Genomic DNA, 21,008 nt, shown 5'->3' with positions numbered 1-21,008 from the left:
CAGATAATGGTTTATATTAGATAGAAACAAAGCATAGGTAAATGATTCACATAGTGCATCAGCACCAAATAATAAGTACTAGCAAGTAGTAAGGCATAGCAGCATTATTGATTAGAAAGCATTATCCACAAAAAAGTAAATTTCAACACCTAATGCCTACACTTTACAAATCATTTAATAAAACATTATATTCGTAATCTTTTGACTTATCGATTTCTTACTAATGGTTATTTATTTTGGAACGATGCCTTCGTAAATGATGAATTCACTTTTTACAACTCCTTTATAACTGCAGTTGTTCAAAGAGCAGCCGTCAGGTGAGTCCTCCCTAGAACCAGTCCAGTGTGGACCTCTGGTGTGGACCATATTGATCTGCCTCAGACCCCAAGTCCCCTTCACCTGAACCATATTGACCTGCCTCAGACCCCCTCACCCGGCAGACCTCCGGTAGACCCCAGGCCCGGTGGGCGCAGCCCTCTCCTCAGATGGTGAGTTCAGACCCTTTGGAGTACTTCTCCTTCCCCCCTTTGCTCTGTGGATTGCCGTTTTGGTTGGATTATTCAAATCACTCCACACTGGGGGTAGATACTTTGAAAATAAAAATGGCTCAGTCGATACAAGTGGTGGAATGTGTCGAATGCTTCTGGAATACGTTTCAGCGACCCACCCACACGGTCACATGTATGACATCAGACGTAAGCTGTGTTATTATCGGTACCATCATAGCAATACCTGGGCTTCAAACGCTGCTCATAACACTACTCTGCTACGTTTACATATCAGGACACATGGTCCATGGTCATTATCTGATACGTTTACATACGAGGCACAGGGTCCATGGTATTATCTGATATTTTTACATACCAGGGCACAGGGTCCATGGGATATTTTCTGACACGTTTACATACCAGGGCACACAGGATCCACGGTTATTATGTGCCATAGTTCAGTCTACCTTGCACTCGCTTCACACAGAAGAAGCAGAACGTAAGCTCAACTCTTAACTCTTTAAAAGCTCTTTGCCCTGGATTATTGGCCCCTAAGGTAAGGTGAGATCTACAGTGCTGTAGGTCTAACCTTACCAACTAAAGGAAGCCAGTTTAATATGTGTTTTAAACATAAGCATTAAGTATTGCCTGCATGTCCCAAGAGGAATTTAAAAAAAACACAGGGGAAGCAAAATTTAAAGATGTCTGCTCTCCATCATACATCAAGGTGGACACGCCCACTTATGTCACTGAAGCACACGAAAAAGTAGATTTTCAAACGGCTTGTAATGCATAACCACACTCACACCTGGTGCCATGATATCACCCCTTTAATGAAGTACTTTGACTCCAAGGTTTTAGAGACAGCTAGCAGGCTTTGTTGGACTTAATTGTATCAGAAAGAAATACATTAATGCATTCCCTAAAGATTCTTAGGGTTGCCAAGTTATTGTAACAAATGTTTTATAACGGCTGTGGGCCTCCAGTCCCTGTAGCAAGCTTGTAGAAAAATAAAGACGCAGGTAATTTTTTTTAGTATTTGCCTTTTCATTGTTTATTATCCCATTGAATCATTTTGAGCTAAACGGCTCACAGAGCTATATAGACAGCGGAGCCACTGGCTTCATAGTCCTTCAACAAGCCTCCACAAATAAATATTGTCATACGCTCACGCATACAAATATACTCATTCACCCTTACATTCATATATGTGCAAAGAGTAAAAAAGGTACTGTGCAAATCCTCACCGGTGTACAGGGCATCAGTGTTCAGACCTGTGGGTGTTTGGTGAGCACACCAGTGTGTGTACAGTAGTTTACCACCACAGTGATGGTTGTCCCTGGAGAGGAGGACGTGGGAGTGGGGTCCCAGCGGAGTCAGAACATCAAACAGGCCTCTGGTCCTTCCTTCATGGAGTTAAGCTTTTCTTTTGGTTTACTTTAATTAAAAGTATTTTAATTAAAAAGGCATAACTGTTAGAGTTGCTTAGCATAATGTCACATAAGTTTAGTGTCAAGTTGATTAATACTTTGGGTTGATGAATATTTATAAGATGTTCTTTAAAACTTTGATGCTACTGTGGTCAGGTCTTAATCGGTCATTTATCAAAAATATGCATTTTGTTATGCAATTAAGCCTCCACCATCACTGGAGGAATTAGTAAATGCTATGAGAAACATTAGAATTTAAATCAAGTTAAAACCACACAAGTGGACGGAAACCTGAGTTTCAGACACAATGGTTTGTAGATGTCGGATGGCATTAATAACTCCATTTGAGCCGCTAAACGTGTTTATGTAAATCCTTAGCAGGTTCCAATACTTTGATTATCGTCCGCAGAGGACGGGTTCACCTCGGTTGGGGGGGGTACTGAGGCATCACAACACATAGGTGTGTTTCAAACAGACCCGTGAGACAACCAAGGACTCACGCACAACCAACCATTGGACACACAACAAAGGTAAAAGTGGAGTACAATGATACCAAAATCAACAGTAAAAACCTCCATCTCAAGACAACGTATAAAGAGCCACGGTGACTTTAGGGTGATCGGATCAGGCATGTCATTCAAGAGACACTTCTTAACCACTAAATCCTCAAAAGCCAAGTTCCAACTCGACTGCGGGTTTCCAGCAGGAGGGCTGGACGTGTTGCATATTAGAATAAGCGACCGTTGACTCTACAGGTGCAGATTATCGTCTCTGCCGTGGTGTGAGATACGTCTACGAACTTGAAGGCCCGATGCAGGCCCTAGTGTGAGTAACACATCAGGTTGGACCTCATGACAGTCCTCGGGAGATTTGTTTATTTTTTCTGCAGAAGCTAAAAGGCTGCCAGCTACAGGAACCAGACAGCAGGCCGCCCCGTTGGCCACAACGGACGAGCTCCTCCGGAGCAGCTGGAGTTTGTTTCGCTGACCCTTCTCTCAGGGGCGAGGCGGGAGGAGGGTATCGGGGCGGGGCCCGGGGAGGCCTGACCCCTCAGTTCTCCAGGTTGGTCCTGAGCGGGCCGTGCCGGGACCTTTGCAGCCGCTGGTCGTGGCTGACGGCGCGGCGCGGTGCCGCAGGGGAGCATAGCGGCGGGGGATGGGTGGTGGAGGAGGAGGAGGACGACGAAGGGGACAGCTTGGAGGCCTCGCGCGCCATGGCCCGGCCGCGGCTCAGCGAGCGCCGGTCCTCCAAGGAGACCGCCGCCGCCACGGGGAGCGCGCTCAGCGGGCCGTCCAGGTGGGCCTCGCACACCTCCAGCAGGGACGCCACCTGGTCCCGCAGCAGGGCCGCCTTGGACCTGCGCCCGGCCAGCTGGAAGAAGGCCTCCACGAACGCCTGCAGCCCCATGCCTGGGGAGGAGGGGTGGGCGGAGAGGAGCGGGTGAATGGGCGTGGCTAGCCCTCCAAAGACAAACAGTTTGTAAATGGCAGTGGTTAGTGGCTGCATGGGCGTGGTTAGTGATTATATGGGCGTGGTAAGCACACAAACTGTTTGTAAATGGGAGATTTCTGCACGTAGGGGCACGGTGCATTGTTGCATTGTAAACGGGCGTGGTAGATGAGCATGAGAGATGGTAGGTTCACATGATGAGCATGTGTGGGAGGTTCTTTTGGACTGTGTTTACCATGTGTCTGGGTGGGTGTATGACCTGCTTCTCTGGAGTCCTGCGTGGAGGCGGCCCAGCGCCGCGTGATGTCGATGTAAAGGATGTCCACCGACGCCATGGGCAGGTTGGAGTTGCTCAGTTTGCAGCACCTGCACACAGAGGCATCAGACATTGAAACATGTTGTCATCTTTAGCGATGAAATCTGTATAGGGAGAGAATATTTCATAATATTTCTCCAAAAGTGTTGCTTTTCACATGACAGGGATTCCCTGAGCCAATCAGGAAAGTGATGCCCTGATTGGTCAGAAACTGTCCAGAAGTAGTCTAAAATCCAAAATGTTCTAATAGAGTCAGGCTGACATCAACCAGTACAGATATGTTCACAGCGCAGTTAACTCACCGAAAGCTAAAGGATTGTGATTGCATTTCTAACAAATCTTAAATCTTACAGCACCTTAAGGGCAATTACGTAAGGGATAATGTATAGAATGCCGGTCATTATCGGGAAAATAACACTCAAGGGGCTTATTTTCGATAAAGACCAGCGACGTCCGATACATTATCCCGGTTATTACACGGCTACTTGCCAAAACGATCAGCAGAGAAATGGTCCGCCAAAGACGTTGACGTCGCTTAGCAACCGAGTACGCTGGGGTTGATAATGATAAGTTACCGGACTACTTGCGGAGTGATACCAAAGACGGCAATGAATTCACTTTTCTTGACATCGGTAAATTAAACCTAGCCGAGCCGTGTAATAAAACAGTATAATTGTGCAGTGTCCCTGTTTTAGAACAGCTTTCACCATTTAAACTTTATATCACCCTGGCTAGCTGCTAGCGAGCTCGCCGTTCAGTGTCCCCCAGTACCTGATGAAGGTGCGGAAGGCGGTGGGGCCCAGCCGCATGTTGCCCTTGATGCCCAGGAAGCGCAGGAAAAGCGTGGCGATGCGGTCCACCAGGCACAGGTACTGGAACTGCTTGGTGTACTTGGGGTAGACCTGCTTCAGGCACAGCGTGGGCAGGCCGTCCCCCGGCTCCTCCTCCGGGGCCTTGTCCGGGGGGCCAGCCTTCGTCGTTATGACCGTGCCCTGTTGGGCCGCGCCACCGCCCCCTGCTGGAGGGGGGTGGCTGGGGGGCCGCAAGTGGAAAAGAGAAAGAGAAAACGAGCAAAAGGACCGTTATTTGAAAGCGAATGGGATGATAATGGTGGTTAAAAGGGGAATAAGAGTCGTGAATGTTTGGCGAATAACACTTAGAAACTCAATGTAGTTGTACTTTTTACCACATTTCTAAGTACATTCCAAGCACCTTTGTTGAACGAGTACATTTGGTTAACGTTGTTACGCGCCAACTTAGGCACACCGTCTAAATCGGTTCTCAACATTGAACTTTTTGAAGTACCATCGGCTCCAGTTTTTTTTTTTTATTCTTAATTGCCTTGTAATTATCTTTGGCAAACAGTGTTGCCTAAAAACTTGTTTACGTGTGATATAGCATGAGAGGAGGTGGCGCTAGGCCGCCCTGGAGGTAGGACTCATAATTAGGAACCGGGAAAACAAACGGTGGAATCATTAGCTGTTGGCATGGCCCGCTGCTCAACTATGCCATCAGTGGTGCGCCGTGCCAGGGAGGAGTGAGATCAATTACCCCCACGGAGGAGAAAGAGGAGGAGAGGAGGAGATTGGTTAATTCTATGGGTTTCTGCCTGCAAGGCCAACCTGCAGCTTGGCTGCCTCACCTGCGTGGTTCTCCTTAAACACAGAACCTCATTACGATGCTTGTAAATGTACCCAAATACAAGCATCGAAACATTCCTAAAGAGGTGCGAATCACCAATAGGTTATTGAAGAAGAACCCCACACAACAGGTGATTTCACTTTAAGATCTACTGTTTTCACTGTTCTTGAGAACTTCTGTGTGGACAGGTTTCCTGATTGAGTGGCTTATCAGCACAGCACAAGCAAAGTCTCTAAAAGGTTTATATAGCAGGGCTTTGTACAGCACAGCCGTATGAAGAGTATACAGCAAGGGCACATAAATGAGAGGGATTATTGGTGGTTTACCCGAAAGGACAAGGAGCTCTAGTCATCTTTTGTAGTTCATTTCTGGGTGGGAATATAATGGGGAACGCAGGTGAGGGTCAGACGCGAGCAGGTAACTGGATGAGACAGCTGGAGCTAAACATTTCAGGTGGGATTAATTGTCCGACCCCCATGCCCACATTCTATCTCGCCACTCCTCAATTTATTGGCTGATCCAGTTTTTACATGAACAACCATTTTTTGAGCTGGTATCCACTGAAGTAAACTACTATAAGGGAATTGGCATTTGATGTAGCACAGCAATCTAAAAAACATTCTCAGCAAATCACTTTGATTCAATACGTCCACGCTAATTATTCAGCAAAGAACATCGCTTGATGAAAAATGAAAAATTGATGACAGAACCATTACTTATCTTCATTGGATTTGAAGTGACTCTGCAAGATAATCCACTAATTCCATGTTTGCATGTGTATTCTTGTCAGTAAGCACGTAAAATGACCTGTCACTAAGGTTGTGTTAAAGAGATGAATATACAAAAAGCACACAGCACTGGCACACTTCACCATTCACCATCTAATCTAGTTTATCGGGAGCCAAGCCCCTGAGACATACACAATCAGACACTTCATACTACTCATTCAGTGGAGGTTTGAACAAACAACCATAGCTCTTTCAACACAGACTTCAATGGAGTAGGAGGATCCCACTGAGAGGCAGGCAGCTACAGGGAAAACCGTATCCAAGTGATGTTTTAATGACACCTAGAGGTGGGATACGGTAATGCAGGAAAGGGATTAATGTGGAACAGAAATGATGCATTGCAGTGCACTACCTACTCATAAATAAAAGTTATGTATTATTATTCATTTGATTCATGAATGTACTTTTCAGAACTCCAGACCTGCATAAACCTGAAATCGATAAACTATATATTGTGTGGCCGTATACACAAATATAAACAAAGTTAATTAACTGAACAAATGAAATGAGGATTCACTCATTCTACAGACTGTGGGGATTTCTGCACGCACACACACACACACACACACACACACACACACACACACACACACACACACACACACACACACACACACACACACACACACACACACACACACACACACACACACACACGCTTGCATTATCTCAACCTACACCTATTCATTCCCACAGCCTCCGTCCCACGCAGGGGGAATATAAAATTATAGGAATCACAAAAATGAAATCAATTAGCAAGTTCACATGCCTCCAGGTAAGCTTTTCAAAGAGTTAGATCATGCTAAAAATAATTCCTGTTGGAGCAGAAGAAAAATCAAAGAGTCTAGCAGCTGATTTCTTCTTGATTTCCTAATTTACTTCAAGGCGCAGAGTCCCTCGTATGAACCGACACAGAGAGCAACATAATCTCCAACATGATATATTAATCTAATATGATATTATGTGGTATAATCCTCAAGGATTACTCTGAGGCCCAGCAGGAGTGTTGATAAGGGGATTATGAGGACTCGTGTGAATGTCTTAAAGCCTTGTTTCAGGCAGAGCTTTCAAAATAGGTGCACAAACACGGGAACCAAATCCACCGGCACTGGCATATACGGTAATGGCTCCAAAAATTGTCAAAAACAATGTCATGTCCTCATCAAAAATAAAAACACTTTTCCTAGTCACAGACGCTTTCCTTTTTCACACACACACACACACACACACACACACACACACACACACACACACACACACACACACACACACACACACACACACACACACACACACACACACACACACACACCTTTTAGGCATTTTGCTCATAAATGATTAAGCAGCGTGAATGGCATCCGAGAGCCGCACTCAATGTTTAATGGGATCAATCATCCCCACGCACGCGTCCTGGATCCTGCGCCCATTTAGCAAGGCACCGACTCGTCAGGATCCACGACGTGGCAGTAACCCTTCAATGGTGAAAACAGCGAGGAAGAAATCAAAAGTAAATACTGTCGCGCCTCATCACTCAGAGAAGAAAGCAATTACAGCAGGATCAAGGAGAATATGGGCGCTGGGGAGCCCAGGACCGACACCGAGGGGGACTATAATGAAGTGTGTGGCCTAGCTGAAGCTGGTGTGCATCACAAAGGGTGTTTTCTCCTCAGACATGAGTTGACTGTGACAACAACGTGCAGGTGCCTTTCAAATAAAGTCACAGCACAGTGTCCCGTTGTCCTGCAATCTGGAGACATCCATGTCCTGTCAGACAGTTGCAACACACAACACAGGCATGCAAACTAGTCACCTTTCGGCGAAATTCGCCGTTTTGAAGACAAAATTGACCACTTGTGTGATTCGTGGAGATCCGTTGAGAAAACATTTGGGGGGGGGGGGGGGGGGGGGGGGTCCTTGTAGCGCCTGCTAATACATTCTCAATGGAGAGGCGAGCGGACAGAGAGGAGGCGCAGCATTCTGTCAGGCGGCACGACAAGTGGGCGCACTCCCGTGGAACTGTCGCTTCCGTGCTCGTCGAACGCATGCGCGCGCTCGTGAAGCCGCGTGGCCAACCGACAGCGCGAGCGGAAAGTCGCCTACCATCTGAAACGGCCAAGCGTGAGCCCAGCGGAGCCTTTAAATGCCTCGTTTCCACCGAGCGTTTCCACCGCCGACAGTACCCTCATGGTAGGCCGGATGTCGATCGCCGCGGCAGCTACGTAAACATCCCGAAGGTGAACGACGAGAACTGATTCCCAAAACAAACATAACGAAAATATGGTCACGTAAATAAAATATAGGCTACAAACGAACAGAGCTTCGTCTCCCCGCGACCTTATATTATCTAAAACGTTCTCATCGATTCAGCCAATGGGAGTGAAGGGTAAACAAATGATAAGACACCACCACTGTAGGCTTCAATATCATGCAAGCACTTTGTTTTCTTTTTATTTTGTTCTACATCACAATTGCATGCTTTAATAAAGTATTGTCTTCTTTAATAGGTCCATGCTCCACCTCCTTGTTCGCCCAAGATAACGTTTTACGCGACACGTCCATTGTCCAGAATAATACCTCGCGGTTTGTTTTTATTCCCATGTCACGCCCACTTTTGGCAGTGGAAACGCGAACCGTGCCGCAACTTTGCGAACCGAACCGAACGCACCCTCAGGTGGAAACGCGCCGAAAGAGAATTTTTCAGCGGGGTCACCAGTTGTGTTGATACATACTAGTCGATATAGGTGAGAGAAGTCGCTGTATTGCAGCATGCAAAACAGCGAAAGCGGGCCCTTGAGACACTGGTCCAGGCCAAGAAGAAAAATAAATAATGGCATACTCCTATTGCCCTGTCCTCCCACCTCTTTTTATTCTTCTCAATATTCTTTCTTAATTTTGTAATAAGTTATGTACCTATTGGGGCTGCCCTTGCACATTATAAATTAATGCTTTGTTCGTAATGGTGCGCAGTCCTGTAATTTTTTTTTAGCTTGTGACTAACCCTAATACATTAAAAAATGTAAAAGAAAACTCCCCGGAGTATAAACCTGGAACCCTATAGTGGGTCTGTGTTTTTCTCAGCTCACGCATCATTCTCACCTTTTTCACCCCGAGCCAGTTTGCATGCCTGACAACAGTAGTTTTCCTTTACACTGAACAAGACAAGCTTGTCTGCAGAACTGATGAGACCTTGCTTTTAAAACCACAGCTAGACCTTGCCTTCTTTTAACATCTCAGTGCGCTAGTGGCACCGTGTGTTCAGAGGGCAGGCGTGTGTGGATAGGACGGCTTTCAGAAAGATTGAGTCTGTGGTGCTGCAGGCCGGGAGGCAGACTATTTTGTATCTGTTGATTTTAATAAGCAGATACATCTGTGCTGTTTGTTGTGACATCTTAACAACAATAACATTGTAAATGTTATGCTTGCTTGGCCATCTGCTGCTGAAGACGTTTGCAAGAGGCTGGATAGCACATGTGAACCCTCAAACTGAACAGCACCAGACGCTACATCTCAAACTTTTAACGGCTTATATAATAGTTCTAATTGCTCATAAATAATAGTTATGTTTTAATATTAATTTGATTCATGAATGTACTTTTCAAAACTCCAGATGCCCATAAACCTGAAAGCGATAACGAAGGCGTCCATAAACCAAAACATCTTTACAACACAAGCTCACCAGCTCACGATACACATGTCTGTGCAATCACCATCAAGGCCAGTTAATCACTGTGACTGACCACAGCCCATTATTCTGACACTCAGAATCCATGGAGACAGACTTTACATACGTAGGTAATAATAATAATAATCCCCCCGGACAGTGGACAAGTCATTCACAATGAATAATGATTTCTGGTATTATGCGAGGGATTATGTCTAGACATTAATATGAGGAGAGGGATGTAGAGAGTTATTATCCCAAAGGAATTTCTGCTCACTGGCAAAAACAGATCCCAAACAAGATGGAGCAAGGGTAAAGAGAGAGAGAGAGAGAGAGAGAGAGAGAGAGGCAGAGAGAGATGCAGAGAGAGAGAGAACGAGAGAGAACGAGAGAGAACGAGAGATGCAGAGAGAGATGCAGAGAGAGAGAGAACGAGAGAGAACGAGAGAGAACGAGAGAGATGCAGAGAGAGATGCAGAGAGAGAGAGAGAGAGATGCAGAGAGAGAGAGAGAGAGAGAGAGAGAGATGCAGAGAGAGAGAGAGAGAGAGAGAGAGAGAGAGAGAGAGAGAGAGAGAGAGAGAGAGAGAGAGAGAGAGAGAGAGAGAGAGAGAGAGAGAGAGAGAGAGAGAGAGAGAGAGAGAGAGAGAGAGAGAGAGAGAGAGAGAGAGAGAGAGAGAGAGAGAGAGAGAGAGAGAGAGAGAGAGAGAGAGAGAGAGAGCGCGAGAGGGAGAGAGAAAGAGAGTCAGAGCCAGAGCCAGAGGTGACTTTCAAAAGGGTTAGCTTGCCGACATTCTATCACACAATGCTAATTAAAAAGAACATATAGAAAGTAAAGCTGAAGGAAAATAACAGCTGCAGTGTTGTTGGTGTGAGGGGCATCTTAGTAGGCCGGTCAACCTGTGAGCGTGGGCAAACCCGGCAGAACAGTGTGCGTTTTAATCACAGCTGAGCTATAATTACATTCAAATCAACACCATTATGAGCTGGTGTTGCTCGATTCTTGAGTCAAGGCGTGCTAATGGGAAAGGAAAAATCTAAGGATAAAGACACACACTGCATGTGTGTTTTGAAACACTATGCCTGTGTGTGCGCACGTGCGTGCAGAGGTGTGTGTGATTGTGTGCGTGCATGCGGATGTATGTATATGTAAAACCACACAGTACAGATGCAATACAGCGCAACCCCTGACCTTACCCGTGTTTGTTTAGGCCAGGGTCCATCAGCCTCAGTGTGTCCCTGATCACACACACTTTGACGTCTTCGTCCACCGGACTGGAAACATACTCAAACACCCCTGGGGCAACCTATAACCAACCCCACACACACACACACACACACGCACACACGCACGCACGCACGCACGCACGCACGCACGCACGCACGCACGCACGCACGCACGCACGGTATGAGGATGGTCGTTACCTTCAGTGCTAAGATGATGAAACGAGAGTGAACTGATGAGCCAGAATGTCTCACCTCCTGTTCGTGCTCTATCCTCATGCTGGGGTTGGAGTTGACCTCCAGCAGAACCGGCTTGAGGTTCTTGGTCAGCAGAATGTCAAACCCCAATATCTAAGACACAGACAGGACACGCAAGCTTAGCTCTCAGAACGTCTCGGTCTATCCTGCAACAAGCATATAGAGGTTACTTTTCGTGTTCCTTCTTACTAGAAAGGGACGTGTGGAGAACATTCGATTATCCACTATATGCTGTAAAAGTATAAAAGTACATGCCTAGAACATCGTAGTAAGAGGGTGTAAGAGCAAGAAAACATATGAATTGCCAATCATATGTTTTACCAAACAAACATACTGAACACACAAGAGGAAAACCAAATTAAATACTATTTGGTTGTTTCACAGCACACACTTATAGGGGCTGCAGTGTCATCAGTTAGAAATGTCAACGCCATCCGTTAGCTGTTAGTGAGTGAGAGCTGTTAGTGAGTGAGAGCTGTTAGGTGCGCTGTGAGAATATCCACTTTGAGTTGCCTGCCTGTGAGCCAATTTCAACGATTTCTGACGATCGGTTGCTGGCTGATTAAAGACCAATCTCCTCTGTGATGGGTTCAGGGGAATACATCATGCCTGTCAATCACAGGTGTGTGAAATGCAACACTTTTTACCAGCGAGAGAAGGGGAGGGAGGCAGGAAGGGGGGGAGCTGAGCGAGAGGGAACCATTTCTGCATGAGGGGCTGGTTTACACCTTAGACCTGGACGCCCCACCTGGAAGCAGGTGGGTCCGGGCTTGCCGGGCGGGATGTCTGCCTGGTAGTGGACCTTGAGCTCCGGCACCAGGGCGATCACCGTCTTGATGACCAGCGAGATGACGTCTGACCACACCTTCTTGATGTCCACGCCCTTGGAGGCCAGGCGGTAGAGCACGCTGGAGAAGGTACGCTTGCTGCCCGTGCTCTGGCTGTCCGAGTGAACAAAGTTGTCGCTCTGCACGTTCAGAGAGTAGTTGGTGAGGTGCATGAACACGTGGCTCAGGTTCTTCTGGTTGGGCTCCTGTGGAGGGGACACACAAACACTTAAGAGACGGAGGGAAAAGCGACCCACTCACGTTTCCCTTCAAACCGTGGGTCAAGGATTTGCGTTTTCCTAATTCCTAATCCTATTTTCACACATCACACATATAAAGTGGTACTTTTTATCCTCAAATAGTTTAGAATGAGGTGAAAATCACGTGATAATTGATGCGTTTGCCCTGATAAACATTGAGGAAAAATAAGCATTCATCAGACATGAACGAAGGAATGACATCATCCTCTGTCCAGGATAACCAAACGATCCCAGATTGAATTGTGCTCCGTGGTGTTCTCATTGAAGCAGCTTCTATTTTGTAATCCTGTGATTTCCTGTGAATCACGTCCTGCCGTCCGCGCTGTGTGCCTGTGAGCGGGTCAACGTCGTACCTGGTAGGGCTCGGTGTAGAAGGGGACCAGCGTCGTACCTGGTAGGGCTCGGTGCAGAAGCGGGTCAGGCCCTCCTTGGCGATGTAGATCTGTAGCGGCTCCAGGGCCTTCACCAGCACGTACAGCCGGATGTCGAACTTGAGCTTGTCGATGAGCAGGGGCCTCTGGACGTACTCCTGCACCACCGCCTGCCTGGCCTGGGAGCCCGCCGCCAGCCGCACCTCGCTGGCCTCACGGATCAGGTAGATGCCCTCGCCCTGGGAGCCGCTGTCCGGCTTCACGATGAAGGTGCGGTGGGCCGCCGCGTCACTGTCCTTCAGCCCGCGGATCTGGGGGAGGGGAGGGGGGGGGGGGGGGGGGGGTAGAGGGCATCCCCGATTAATGGAGGTGGATGATGTGGAAGTTGACATGAAAAATATGGTATGGTTGGAAAGAAATGTTTGGGAATATTAAAATATTACTGAAAATAACATTTCTAAAATAATTAAGGAACATTCAAAAGGTAAAAGTCAGTATAGCTAAAATAATAAACTATAAGCTTTGATCAAGCACTGATGTTTAGCACACATAACTAATATAAAGAAATACAGAAAACATTTTGATTATTTACTTTCATACAGCCATCCACATTGCCTTAGAGGCCTCAGAGATGAAAGCCTGCCTTTCAATTGAAGTACTTTTTACATTCAATCAAACCCTCATCTACTCCATTTAATTCCTCATTAACTCTGATAGTGCGAGACATTAACTGCAAGGGAAAAAGGGTTGTTGTCTACTAAGGTTAATATGCAACTTGTATTCTAGAAAGCCTGCAGTATGTAAAAGATGGGACAAATTAGTGTCGCAGTCTGAAGGATTGAACAGAGGATGAAGGCGGCTGGGTGGTTAGAAGCCTGGCTCAATTCCAACATGTGGACATTTGCTACAATTCTCATCACCTCTCTCAGTGCACTTTACTGTCCATCTTCAATCTAATGTCCATAAAATGCAAAATAAGTAACCCAAAAATAAAAATATATAATAACATTGGATGCCCATGTTTGCAGGGAAGAATGTAGGATTTCGACAATTCAATATTGCTTCAAAATGGCATTATATGAAGAGGTTTTAATTTAACTTTGAAAATTAGACCTTTTCGAGAATCTGTGTTGCATCCCAGGTCAAATATAATGGAGATCAGTCCACAGGCCGTTCTCCATTATGTTTGACCTGGGACGTTTCTCTTTCTAAACTCTGAGCTCGCACTGCAGTGCTCTGAATGATCGATCTCCAGCAGGCTGCAGTTCACCCACCGGCCAAAGCGGGTCAGTAATTAGAAGGTATTTCATGATTCTAACACCTAGTACTAATCAATTAATTAAAAACAACAGTCCGACACGCAGTCCTTACTCAACAGAAATGAGTATGTCCTTGGGTTAATCCGAGGAGGAAGGTCTTCATGAAGTTCGACACAAGCCTCGTGAGCCATTTACTTGCACGAGATGACCTACAGTTTTAAAGCCATGAGAATCTTCCATACGTGGCTTCTATAGGCCGACCTTTCCACTTTCTGCCTACCCAAGCTATTTCTGTATTAAGTGCTATCCCTTGCCAGGCAATCCAGCTCTATAAGAGACCTGAAACCCTATGAGATGCGAAGGGATGACTAAGCTTTTGTTTCTGGTTTCACCGGCACAGTTCTCATGACTCCTGCGGTGGATCCGGGCAGTGTATACGTCAATCAGCATTAACAGCTGCTCTGTACATCTAACCTGCTTATCCTGAACCCAACGTTGTAGCTAGGTGTTGGGATACAAAAGGCAGCCTCTGCAGCGCTGCGGCTTTAGAGACCATAGTTTGAGATGTATCAAGTGATGTACGTATCAACACCACACAGAACCGTACGCAGAAGGGGACGCCAATGACTAATGTGGACACCATAATAACAACCATAATGAATAAAAATTTGCTTAAACTGCTAAATAAAAGTCAGGATTGTGGGTTGCATGTTTGACTCCCAGCATAAAGTTTGTGGCTTCGACCTCCGACATCTGCACCCCACCTGCAGACATCCTGCAGATGCCTCACTCCTACCCCTTCGTTAGCCTCTGCTTCATGAAAACATTCAGTCTTGACTGAATGTTTGCTTCCTAGTGAAGGATTGAAGCATCATCGAGCCGGCCAAAATTATCTGTCCAAATAACCAGACGTTGTTTTTGTATTAAGTGTGTATAATTATAACATTATAGTGAGCTTTGCAGCAATGAATATTGAAGGACTATTTTTCTTCCTCACGAAAGCAGCGTTTCACTAGTCTCTTATAAAAGGGCTCTTCAACATCAGCGGGTCCGCTGAACCAGTAATTGGGTCTAAAATTAGCCACTGGTTGACATCAAGAGGCTTTTTTGGCCCTCTGTCATGTCAGATGGAGAGAGAAGCTTACACTCAAACAGGAAAGGCCTCAAGCGCAACCATATATGGAGCAGTTCCCACTACTCTGTTGGAGGACAAAGACAGCGGCGGAGGCTCACATGAGAGGAACAGGCTGAGAATATAAGGAAAGACTGTCGTTTTGAAGAGTGAGATTTTCTAGAACACACCACAGGGCTCCACCTGTACACCAACCAGATAAGTAATAGTAGTAGTAAGTAATGGTAGTAAAAAAGGAATGAAAATCCATTATGCTGCACCACAGGTGCAGCATAATTTAAATCCCAATAGCATAAAATGGCAGGGAGGCGGTGTCTGCCTGTATAGGCCCTTCCTAGTTCTGGTTGGGTCCGGGTTTGGTTGCGAGCGCTTGCTCACCTGAGCAGAGAACTGCTGGTACTCGTCAGGGAGGATCCAGGAGCGGGGGTAGAAGTTGTACTCCTCAGGAAACAGTTCGTGCATGGTGCGCAGCGCCCTGCTCAGGTTTATCTTCTTCAGCATCTCTATCATCCCTGCAGGCAACAGGTAGAATATGGCATCGCACTTAAAGGGTCGGTCACCGATTTAACACGCTGCCGTTGGGGAAGTAGGAAAGAGTTTTAAATCAATAAACTGCTCTGCTTCTTTAACTTTTTAGTCAAAGGAATGTCACTTATCACTAGTTTTATGTTTCCATTATGTGCAATATCATCCAACTAATCTTAACTTCACTCCTCATTCAGGTGGAATCAAGCCTAAACAACATTTAAACCAAGTCATCGTTGTAGTTTTATGTAGAAATTGACATGACTCTACCTGGAAACTTGTTGACCTGTCCGGACACGATGTGGTCGTTGTCGTGGAAGGACGTCCCATGCCAGTAGATATCACAGGCGGCCCGGCGGCCCAGGGGAAACTGCCCAGAGAGGGAGAGATTAGTCTGATCAGTTCTCACAAGTCAAATCAACGGTAGTATTTGTCTGCTTCAAATCATCTATCATCGTAACCCATCTTTATACTGATCTGAAATTATGCTCAGATTTCCACTGAAACAGAGAAAGAAAAAGGTAACTTGTTGGTTTGCTGATGACAAAACATAACATGTTGCAAGTGGATATCAATAGGTTTGTTGAATGATAAAGCTAGGTACAAAAAAAACATACTGTTATATATAATAATAACAAATGTAAATTTGAGTTGAAATTATTATTGAAATTATAATCTAAAATATGAATCATTCTAGAGTGTTTGTTCTTTTACTGTTCTCAATGCATCAGTAATCCTACTTGTGTTTTCCAATAATGAGCCATGAAGAGTAGGAAGAAGAAGAAGATGTAGTGGCATTGTTAAAGGATTAGCAAGCACTGCATGCTGCCGCCATTAGCAACCTGAATGCGAGGGAAAATCAATTGTGTGTGTACGGTTTACCAAAGGTAATAAAGGGCAATGCTTGAAAACAACAAATTACACAAAATATGTTTTCTAGCATTTTATTTTTTACTTTAATGCCAAAGACAGAACAGAACAAAAAGTATACAAACCGAATTGTGCCTTTTACAAATATGTTTGAATAGATGCATTTCAAAATAGTATTAAGCATTGTGTAGCGTCTTCTCCTAGAGATTTATTTGTTGTATATGGGGAGGTTAACCTACCAATTGTAAGTGCTTGGCACTTGTTTCTATGAATATCTTTACTGTACCGCGACAGCGATATATTGTTGTTTTTCTTTCTTTTGACAAATGTACTTATTGTAATTTGCTTAGGATAAAAGCGACTGATAAATGCCCTAATTTAAATGTAATGGCAATGCTTTGCACACTCGACACAACTTTGTTTCCTCTTGACATTTGAACTGCCACCTTTGGTCGATTGAATAAGATACCATTGCAGCCAACAGAGGAGGCCATGCTCTTGTGGACACAACCCAAGAGTAATGCAACATATCAAATGAAATCCGGCAATATCATGTTCCCCACAATCTGAAACCAAAGGTGTCCTTTTTGAAAGCCAAATTTTGAAAATGTGCTCTGAGGAAGCTGTATTATATCATTTTGAGACCAAAACAAAGTGGTTGTTATTTGTGTACAACATGGTATCAGGGTACACAATGGTGGAACACCATATTATGAATGACATAATAATACTAAGGGAAGCATGTTCAGATTGCACTGTAGTGTTATCATTTGAATAAAGATTGTGACATTTATGTTTTTGTCAGTAATCACTTTCAAGTATAGCTCTCTAAGCGACGCCTACCAGTAGGCTACAGGGTTTTAACCCTATAGACTTTTCGTCAGAGTCAAACACCTCAGCCGTTCATTCAGCCACCATTCATTAATGTGAGCCTGTGTAAAAGGGAAACCCTGACATAGAGCCAAGACGGCTATGAATACCACTCCCAGGAGGCCATGTACAACTAATCTGATGAGGGATGTAGGTCAAATTAATTTGGTACCATCCAGAGTAGGAGCAACCCTCCCAAATGTATACAAAGGCCCCACTGAACGGCAACCCCACATATGGTACAATCAATAAAAACCTTGATTTGATTGGATGAACAGTGCTTAATTGACCTGACTTATCTTGCATAACACTATTTTTCTTTTTGGTTTCATCCATTTGAAAATAAAAGTTAAACAGACGTATGAGCTCTTTAAGACACATTGGCTGCCATGAAAGGCATTCTCAAAATAAGGTGTTTCTGACTGATACCACTCATGGAGGTTAAACTACCCAAAGATATGTTGCATTCAAATACCAAGACCTATTGGTCACTGGTTAATGTACGTGTGACTTGTTTCTCTAATGCTCTAAAGAAGACTAAAAGTATATTGGATTAGAAGGGTTTACATCTAATCATTTAACCACGGATACCATATGCTGCCCAACAGTTGGCAGCAGCCATTGCACACGCATGGCTAAAGATAATGTGAAAAAGCCTTCACGTTATCGTATGTCATATATGCATGACTTGTAAGCCATTTGAGACTGTAACTGTGTGATTGAGGGCTGTGCAAATCGAATTTAATTAATTTGCATATGAAAACAAAGTATGTGTGACAATTGCATCTTCATCCTCTTCATCCTTCAAAACACACATTCAAATTAAACTGGGCCAACAACATATTACAGCACCTGCGGAGAGCATTGTTGTCTGTGTAGATTAGAGTAATACCAAGATTCTCTATGAGTACCTAAGAACTAACTCGAGTTTCAAACTGACAAGCTCGGCCATTAGGCGTGAACGGCTGAGAGGATAATCTGCAAATTTGACATAGGATCAGTCCAACTTCTGTGTTTGGGTTTAAATTCAATCATGCTGAGGGATAGTGTGTGGTTGCGCATGCTTGCGAGAGATACCAGATCTTCTGCTATTGTAAGGTATAGTGCTACCGAGTAGTCAACAGTAAAGAAAAACATGACATTAATAATGAAGTCCACAGAGACAATGGGCCAGTGGGCCATAGTAGGTAGGTACTAAATGCATCACGTTCAAACTTCTCTGGGACCGACCAGATGGTGCTCAACTCACAGAGCAGGGCAGCCCATATCAATTAGCCCACTTATAAATGATTAAGGCAAACTTTCAGGCACACTGCTGTAATTGTATACCTTATGCGTTTCAAGCAACATTGTTATAAGTGACGGTGGCTTCTCAAATGATGGCCCATGTCCACTCACGTCTTGTGAATCATTCATGGGTAAAATGGTTAGCATTCAAAAACAGTGATGATGATGAGTAGGTCTTTATTTAGATAAATGGCCTATTAATAACTCACTTTATAAATAGTGCCCATTTCCAATCGGTAAATAATAATAATGCTAGGCCCAGTGTCATTAATGTTGCACTACTAGTGTCAAACTGTAAAGTTTTTGTTGACTTATTATCCCATGCAGGCCCAAACACACTTCTTCAATAATACTTCACATTACTTTATTACTGGTTTGCAATATAGGACAGTACAGTATAGGCAATGAAAACCAATTAAACTGTGCCAATACACATACCTCTTTCCATTTAAGTTGCTTGATACTCATTTTCAGAGCCTCCAGTGATGTTTTTGCTTTGGATGTATCCACCGTCACTGGCTTCTTCTTTCGTTGATGCTTGTTTCCAGGTTCATGCCGATCTCTAGGCCGTTGGTGGGTCGAGTTGCCATTCGTCTCCTGCTTTCCCTGCATCACTCTACCAGCACACTTGATTTGCAGCACTTTCTCACCTCGCAACCGGTTAAGGTGCTTACCAACATGGGTTGAAATCGCATAGCCAATATCAGTGTTTACTTTTCCCTCTGTACTCCTGTCATCTCTGCCCATTTTGCTACGACTCCGAGCTTTGTCCTTGCTTGCGAGGGGCGTCGCTGAGCCTTGTACCCCGGCGGCGGAGGGGACACAAGAGGGCACAGGAGGCGAGAGGCTGGCGGCCGGGGAGGTATCGAGCACCAGCTCCTCAGTAACCACAACATTGTCCTTGTCTCCACTAGATGCTGTCGTATGGTCAGGCTCAACCTTCACAGCATGGTCGCTCATTCTAAACAAATTGGACTGACACTATTAAGCAATACAAGATTACAACTCGCCGCACAGTCACCCGGAACCAGCAAGCCACCCACCGCTATCCTATACATGGATACCCGCTCTGCATCGCATCGACGGTGCGGGGCTCGACAGAGCAAACCGCGGCTTCACTGGAACTAGTATAGGCTACTCCATTATAACTGCAAATATACCTCATGACCTGGTCTGCTGCTGCCACTTCTGTGTGCTGCCAGTTGCCATCGCTAGCCAAACCAATACAACGAAAAAACCAACGACAGACCAGTAGCTGGTTGTCAACATCCCTGACCGCTGCCGGGTGGTGGTCCTGCCGGGGAAAGCGACCTCTCTAGCCGACCTCACAACCGTCTTCCCCGGCCCAATGCGTTTCCAGTTCTACGATGGCCTTTTCAAAGTTATATACATTATTCCACACCATTTGGCCATATTTTATATCTCATGGGAGACCGAGAGAATAAATGAGTTCAATTTGGAGACGTTGTCTCTCCCCCGTTATGAGTGATATCGTGGAGAAACACGGTATCGCTGGTAGACGATTCCGTTGGTGGAGCGGTGACTTCGGTTGAGTTTGGTCCGTCGCGCCGCCTCCGTCAGAAACAGCAACATGACTCAAAGGGGGATACGGCCACAGATCGTGGCATCCCAGTTTTAGAGGCTACCGATGCTCGCGGGGGCGAGCGTGGTATCCCAGTGAACGGCTTCCGAAGCTCGCGGGAGCGAGCATTGGTTGCCGTTCACTGGGATGCCACGTTCTGTGACCGTATACCCCCTTTTCATGACTGAAGGAGAGACTTGTTTAGTTCAGGTTCACAGCCTGTATTTAACGGTCTAACAATAATTTCCCCTGCTAAATATGGCCCTGAGTACGGTTGTGTACACCACGATACTTGATGAATGCTAAGGGTTGGCAATGGCATACATTAACGTGCTACAGGTGTTGACCCCTAATCGCACATATTAATTACTAAATTAATTACTAAATCTACATTTATATTTATTGGCTTGTAGGGCCTATTTCTTTCTCTATTTTTCTCTCACTTGGCTGTCGTAGAAGAACAAATTTCAGGATTTTCCTGAAGTATTTAGTTAGCTATTTGCTGAGAAATCTTTTACATAAACAAAACATAGATGTTTCATATTACAACTCCATCGCCAGTTCCCATGGTGACTGAATGTGTGTTTCACAGCGCGCTATCAGTGTTATGTGTGTAAAACACTACGCGAAACACGGGAGCCTCATGAGTTCAACTGTTTACTCCAACTTATCCCAACGGACACACGTCACCGGAAACACGTCATCCGTTACATTAAAATACAGGCATGCTATCAAAATACGGCCATGCCGTAAACACTGCCATGGATACAT

At 45.2% G+C, this 21,008-nt stretch overlaps 1 protein-coding gene across 2 annotated transcripts; it reads right to left on the bottom strand.

The window, feature by feature from the left end:
* Positions 1 to 1,514: 1,514 nt before the first annotated feature.
* Positions 1,515 to 20,305, bottom strand: ttll11 (tubulin tyrosine ligase-like family, member 11). Of its 2 annotated transcripts, none has more exons than XM_030354854.1 (10): positions 19,094 to 20,305; positions 15,899 to 15,998; positions 15,482 to 15,615; positions 12,733 to 13,023; positions 12,003 to 12,287; positions 11,252 to 11,347; positions 10,970 to 11,079; positions 4,455 to 4,715; positions 3,603 to 3,733; positions 1,515 to 3,327 (listed from the first exon to the last, which is right to left on the bottom strand). In XM_030354854.1, the coding sequence occupies exons 1-10, from the start codon at positions 19,613 to 19,615 to the stop codon at positions 2,969 to 2,971; spliced, it is 2,289 nt and encodes a 762-aa protein (XP_030210714.1). In that variant the 5' UTR covers positions 19,616 to 20,305; the 3' UTR covers positions 1,515 to 2,968. The 2 variants fall into 2 exon arrangements, with proteins under 2 accessions (XP_030210714.1, XP_030210715.1); XM_030354855.1 differs by having other exon boundaries at positions 3,627 to 3,733; positions 19,094 to 20,303.
* Positions 20,306 to 21,008: the final 703 nt, after the last annotated feature.

This window comes from Gadus morhua, chromosome 4, assembly GCF_902167405.1.
Source record: "Gadus morhua chromosome 4, gadMor3.0, whole genome shotgun sequence".
NCBI lineage: Eukaryota > Metazoa > Chordata > Actinopteri > Gadiformes > Gadidae > Gadus > Gadus morhua.
The sequence above is the reverse complement of the archived record's forward strand: the minus strand, read 5'-3'. Positions and strand labels throughout refer to the sequence as shown.